We start from the raw sequence: 7175 nt of genomic DNA, 5'->3' as shown, positions 1-7175 counted from the left end.
TAACCGCAACGTAATGCAAAATCGACATATTTGGTCCTTACGAATGCCGGATTCGTACTGGAACTTCACAAATTTAGCTAAGATCGATAAATACATTAGTTTGATCAAACATTGCTCGTCTTTTCTATCAGCGGGACAAGTGGCTGTCAGTTCTTGTGCCCCTATCCTCAGTGAATCAAATTGTGGCGGCGGAAATAACTGGATCACTGGACCTTGGTGCAGTTTAGTTATGGCTGGATGACTGACTGACTATCCGCCGTTCCAGTATTGGGCTTCAGATAAAAGCAAAGTTGACAGATGACCAAAATAGGTAAGCTGGCTTCTGTCACCCCACAGTACAGTCAACGGACGAGGAATTTTCGGTAAGGGTACGTGAAACTAGTTTAGGGTGTACGCGAGTTATATCGTACACTATCTAAAAGGAAGTCTGCCCCCGACCTATTCTTAATGTTGAGGGATGATCTTTACCGAGAAGAACATTGTTGATGAATAATCTGTCAAACTTGCTTGGATCATTGTTTATTTATATCCTCCAAAGTTAATCTGAGTGCAAAGCGCAAATACGGATTACGTTTGCGTGGCTACCAGTAACCTGGAAGAATTTAACTTAACTTCCCAACTTACTAATTTTCCCACGTGAAAACAGATCCTACCTTGTGACGTTCCACCACGATCTCATTGGTTCCGACATTCTTTTACTAAAACTTAGTAGGGTTTGTTTAGCAGTAGGGTAGGATAGAACGAGAATGACTGTAGTCCGTCCCTCAATCGAAATTCTTGTCCTCTTTATTGGTCGCGTTATTGGTTTGATGGTTCTACGAGAGAAAACGTAGAGTTTCAAGTTAGGTTCTTCAGGTTTCGCTTCATTCTGCAAACTTCACCGCACCCAGCAGCACACTGGTGATATCTCTTTGACTGGGAGCGAACTGCTTTAAAGATGACTGCCAAGCTCAGTGATCACATCAACGGCCCCCAGTTCAACAACCAGCCGGTGATGAAATAAACAGTCGATCGAATTCTGGTCGCCGGAATTTCTAGCAGCTTTTTCAAGTAGTAAGGTTATCTAATTAATTAAGAAATTACTAATTGATCCAATGAATTAAAAGTAATTTGATCAAAGCCAATTAAGGTAGTTTGAAGTAATCAATTAATTTACCGGAAAGTTATTAAGTAATGAATTAGGTAATTAATTAGCAAGTTTTTACCAAGCCAGTTAGAACGAAAAAGCAAATAGAATGATTCTGTCCATATGTCTAGCAAACTTGTGTTCGCATGCGACAGACAACAGAGTAGCAGAATCAATTGATGTGTCGCAATAGATCAACGCATATATGGGAAACTAATAATTATGAGAGTAAAATCCGTGTTTTTATGTGTCCCTGAAGCGTAGGGTCACTGTTACTACCATTCGTGACGTGTTGCCGTAGCAACACAGTTTTTCATGCCTCTGTCAATCTAAATTCAATTACGTTTGCTCGTAGATGCAAACGAAGGTCTAAGTTATACTTATTCGCTTTCAGCTTCACAATGGTGTCTAAACACCATCTACAAAAATTGCAAAAGCTGCTTCCCGTCCTCGTTACTGATGTATTGATTCAGACCATTTCGATGCGGTCTCAACTCGGTGATCTTTATCCGGTTAGAAATTCCATGAACACCAAAGTCAATTTTGCCCAACATACTGAGCTGTTCCTAATCTGATGTTACTCCTTTGTGTTGGAATTCAAAAATCGGATATGTGGAATTTAACTTCCTCATTGTCATAGAGTTCAGAAATCCGCTTTGTACCGTTCCTTCATGATCAGCATTTGATCAACGTGATCAGCACCAGTAAAATGGCAAGGTCAGAACTTATAGTTTCAGAACTAGAATCACGTCCCTCTTGAGGAAGCTGTCTGACCTACAACTTGGACACGGTACTAAGCATAAGAGAGTTGGAAGCAAGTGTATCGTCCCTAAAAAATCACTTTCCGACGCAACCCTAAATAGCTACATTGTGGAGCAGCTAGTTTAGGAAATCCTTACCCGTTTTTGACAAAAAAACGTTTCGGAACTAGTAGTTATGCAGTATTTGTTGATGCTTAATGCCTCTATAGAATAAACCAGATACAAACAGACAAACTTCACGTGTCTTCCGTGGCTCAAGGCTCGAACTTTGGTTCTGTTGTTTGTTGCAAAGTTTGTTTTGTCCGACAAACTGGTATGTTGATTCCTATCATCCATTTAAACACCAGGGGTTCAGAAAGAACATTTGTTGTTGGTAAAGCACGCATAGCGAGAATTTCATTTGTCTACTAGGCAACTGTTTCCGTAGACAAATTTCCAAACAGCTTTACCTGAGGTTCAATTGAAGGAAATCTCGGTGGCATCAGTAGCAACAATGGGCGTTGATTTGTTCGCTGAGCTCGAAAATTAGATCACAAACTTTTATTGATTAGTCGGGGCCAGTGCAATCGCGTTGCAAGCGAAGATGTGTTGTTGCTAGAAGTGTGTATAGGCTGTGCTTGAGTTAGTTGAGATAAGGTCTACGCACTCAGGCTGATCTGGGCTGATTGTTGATTTTTGGGATAAGCATTACTGTTGGCTTGTTGTTTGACCTATCTCTTGATTGTTGGGTATCCAAGAGGTCTTGAAACTTGGTCTCTCCGTTCTCCCTACGTGACTTACGTAGCCTTCATAGTGGATCTTCTTTCTGGTCCTTTGTGCTCACCTTTCAGGTCTGCGCTATTGTTGCCAATGAGTTGGCGGTCACGCGCGCATAGCAATACATGGAAAGAGTCGATTTCAATTTACTGGCCGAGTGAATTAGTTGTTGAAAGCTATGCCTCTAGAAGCACCTTCCGTGCATCAGGATATACTCACTAAATTCAGCCTATGTTATTTTGGATAGTTACATGCAAAGATATGATATAGAAGTTTTTGACGTTTGATAGGTGGTTTTGTTTTTTCAACCAGCCCGTCCTTCTTCCTTCTTCTTCAGTCCGTCCAATAAATCTATCGCTGCCCGTTTCATACTAAAGAATTTTTGCCGTTGATTTATCGTGCCCTGATCTTCGGATTAATGACTCGTAGTAAAGTATTTTAACTTCCACATTACTTTTAGGATAAATCAATAAATCGGTTAGAGCACTGGATTCCGTTTTGCCTGTTTGAAGACATGACATTCGAATTTGAAGTATGTATATGTGTATAGGGCGAAAATCTTGCAAGTATTTCTGGCATCACGGTTCTTGTTGTGTATGGATTTCTTTGAATTATTCATGACATAGAAGTGTGCTTCATTATAATTCATATGACTGATGGAAACTCTGGACAACACAGTACCACCCTCTCCCATCTTCAGCCTCGTCACTAACGGCTCTCCAACAGCTGGATTGATTAACCAACTTCACTATTATTGATGGCGACCCTCACTTCAAAATCAATACCAACATTTTAATAACTTATTAGTCTTCGGACTGTCACATGTGGCACTCATATAGTGAACGAGTGATAAACACTTCAAGGAATCCACACTTTCATTAGTTATCGTGTCATGGGTGATTTCGCGTCAGTTTTTGTGTATGGTGCAGTGTTGTCAACCAGTGTCCCTAAGATCGGAATTCTCTGGATTTAGCCTATTGAATATGTCTCCGGGAAACGCTCGAACACGCATAATGTTATAAGTACCTGTTAAGAACAGCTGATGCATGAACATATTTCCAAACAATTCAGGGCAGTGTAGTTGGCGAGTCTGAACTGTAATGCCTTACCTCTTGGAAGTAGTTTTATGGGATGACCAAACGTGGTTAACCTCAGGTTTTACGCATTTATCAACCTGCTTTTGTTCAGACGGTACACGTTCTAGGCTTAACTCCGTCTCAAAAGTCATAGTGAAGTTGTTCCTTAATTCAATTTGTGGTAGCGATAAAATGCCTCAGACTCCTGCACCTCCGACAAAAGACAATTTCGCCTATTTAGCTGTGGCTCTAAGTACGTATACGGCAAAGACGAAACCACATTTCTCATACGGGTTGCTTTTCTATCACATATTGCAGAAAGACATAGATTGGCCTAATATCCTCAATCAGCTTATTCTGAAGTTTCCCCAGTATACTTAAAAATTATTAGCTGACAGTTGTTAACCATGTGGTTGTTGATCTTCTCAAAAGATTTAGTATTTTACTTGTAAACTTCCTTCACCAATCCATGAGACATCATCATTGCGCAGTTCTTATGGTAGCATCTCCATACCTGCCTGCGGTCAACTTACATACCAACGTTGTTACACACTGACCAAGTACTTGTCCATCTGGTTAAGATATCGCTTTTGATGTCCGTTTATCCATCTGATGATTTTTGGATGAACAACTGTCATAAGTGGTTGGGAATCCCATCTTACTCTACCATTTATTCTGACTCATATGCCGTTGAAATGCAGTCAGATTTACACAGCCGTACAACTCAGTCAACCGTATCACACCAATATTTGTGGAACACAACCACGTTTCTCTCTAGATCATCACAAACCAAAAGTTTATTAAATGCAGTGTGAAATCAAACCAATAGTTCCCTTAAGCTGAAGTCATAAACAGCAGGATTATCCCGAGCGACTGGAAATCAGACGAATGTTCGAAAATTTCCGGAATCCTACCAACATTTTCCAATAAAGACTAAATTACTGAATATAATTTGACAGACGACAGTTTCTTCATTCACTTACACATCTGCTTTTGTGCTATGTGCCCAGCGGTGCCCAGCCATGACGCGTGGATCATCGCACTGCCAGCAAGCATCTCGGAGCTATCACCAAAGTGGCGACGTCAACCCACATAACCGAGCCAACATTCAGCTAAACGTTTTCTGGTGCGACGTAATTGTGCATTGCTGACGCCACGATCACATATAATTATGGTTTATTGTATAATTTTGCCTACTTGTTTGTAACTAGTACCGTAGACTTTTGAATTCAATTCCTTCTTCTGATGCTCGGAATCGTATTGGGAACTCAGCATTTACAATATGTAAAGCTATGGTTACGCAAATCTAAGAAAGATATCCTTCAATACATGTGGTTTCCTCCCAAATACCAAATGTTCCCTCTCACATGAGGGATGACAATGACTCGTGTTTTTCGTGTGAACGTCCTGAGGAATTTCGCATTCGAAGAGATCAGGTGGGAATATTCTGACGATTAGGACGTTGACCATCAGTTTCCAATAGAGACTAGCATAGTACTGGGTAAGTCAGTCTTAGTAAAATTACATGAAAACGGTGCCCAAAGTTCTTCAAAGAGACAAGGAATCATGTATTTCAAAATTTCATTGAGAATAGTACTATTTTGTATGCTTTTTATGGTAGAGTCGGTTTCATATACACGTGCGAAATAATTCACACACTTAGATAATGAGTGTGGTGCAATATGTATTTCTACGGAGAAGTATAACAGGCGAGTTCGGGTGCAGTTTTAATACCATTGCATTTCGTCATTTTCTGACCACTTGAGTGTAGTGAAAGAAGATCGGTAAACGAGCACCAACAAGTTGTAGATTCTGGACAGGTCATTCTCAACGGTTACTGTCAGACGACGGTAAAGTAGCTTCAACTAGAATGACACATCGTGTTACAAGATTATCTCAGGGGGGACAAGTGACGACGTGATGAAAACACGGGCGGTGTGCGTCACTGATTCTCGCTACATATAAGCATGGTTCATGCCCTGCGGCACCAAAGATCTTCGTCAAAATGTCGAACAGTTCCATTCTTTGCTTGTCTACTTTGGTGCTCTTCTTTTTAGTGGGCTCGAGTGAGTATTTCGTTGTTTTATTTAATTTCACGCCTTCAAATGGTGTTTTTCATAGGCATAGAATATATCTGGGTAGCTGATGATCAGATTACACGCTCGACGAATGGATCACCAGATATCTAGTCGATATGGCCGATATAGACTGGTTTCACAAGCATGAAAGTGACAGCCCGAAAGTCACCTGAACTAATGAGTTGTATGTAATATATCGTTTCAGTTCACATTTGGCGACTACATCAGTTCGATATATCCCAGCCACCAGAAATCTAAACTCAACCTAGAACAATGCGAAAACTTAACACAATGCATTGGCTGTTCATGGTTTGAGTCGCAAATGAACATAAAACAAGGATGCCGAATCTCAGGTTTTATTGGCCAAAGCTAAAAGAGATAGGGATTTGATGAGTGGATGTTATTTTTTTATTGTTCATTTCGAATTAGTTCTGGTAGTCGAAAGGCTTTCACGAGGTTTGGTTTTGATAAAATATTGAAAGAGCAACAAATGCCTGAATAGTACGTACACAGCTTGCCTCAGGACGGTTTCGGAGGCTATTCACATTTAGGCTTCTTTCACTGATTAGAGTTAGATAATGCGTGTGTGGGTCAACAATTAGCAAGTAATTTATAACTCTTGTCTTTAGGGTTTTTCCCAAACCTACCTTAATGTGGAGGTACCTGCAATCTACTCTAGACCCAGAATTCACAGTATCCTCTTGAGTATCTTAGGCTTATTATTCAGAGTATTTTAAGCTTGATTGCCATGGTCGATATGTAGCAGCACAAAAAGCCTAGTAGTTGGAATGAGCACAATCATGATCGTCTTAGCCAGTCACCATGCAAGTGAACGGTTGACAGCAATAGAGTTTGACAAGAGACCTATTCACTCCCTGTATGTAAAGCTATTTGATTGGAAACACGCCGGGAAGTCATAACAGACGTTGTAAAGCAAACATGGTCTGCCTCGGGGAAAATGAAATCATGCAGCTTCATACTGACACAGAGTGAAAGTGTACATACTACCTTGCTAAGCTGAATGAGAAGACAAAAAGAAGCTTTTTCGTGCCCACTTCTTGGGTGCTGACAACGCTTGTAACAGTCTGCGTGTAGACATAGAACGTTTGATTTATTACGTAGGGTAAACCAAGTCCATAGTCATAGATTCATGGCTTGCAAGCTCCTGATTGCATTACAAAAGCTGCGTTGGCCATTATGCAGTAAATTAAAGAAAGGACCCGCCAAGCAGGATGTTGCATGAGAGAACGACTGTGATTAATTTAGCTGATATGATCATACATACGGAATAACTGTTGTACCGAAATAATGGGAAAGGGAATATGAAAACTCCCACTGCTACTACAGCCGTCATGGTCTAGGAGGGAATGCCGTATGT

At 40.6% G+C, this 7175-nt stretch overlaps 1 protein-coding gene across 1 annotated transcript in view; it reads left to right on the top strand.

Moving 5' to 3' along the window:
* Positions 1-5718: 5718 nt before the first annotated feature.
* T265_15349 (hypothetical protein) overlaps positions 5719-7175 on the top strand; it is a gene marked incomplete at both ends in the record, with an annotated part of 11120 nt that continues 9663 nt past the window's right edge. Inside the window, one exon of the mRNA XM_009177695.1 lies at positions 5719-5785. Within this exon, the coding sequence (XP_009175959.1) occupies positions 5725-5785 (61 nt within the window). The remainder of the gene's footprint in view (positions 5786-7175) is intronic.

The sequence above is a fragment of the Opisthorchis viverrini genome (genome assembly GCF_000715545.1).
Source record: "Opisthorchis viverrini unplaced genomic scaffold opera_v5_447, whole genome shotgun sequence".
Classification (NCBI taxonomy): domain Eukaryota; kingdom Metazoa; phylum Platyhelminthes; class Trematoda; order Opisthorchiida; family Opisthorchiidae; genus Opisthorchis; species Opisthorchis viverrini.
Note: the sequence above shows the minus strand (reverse complement) of the source record. Positions and strands in the feature narration are given on the sequence as shown.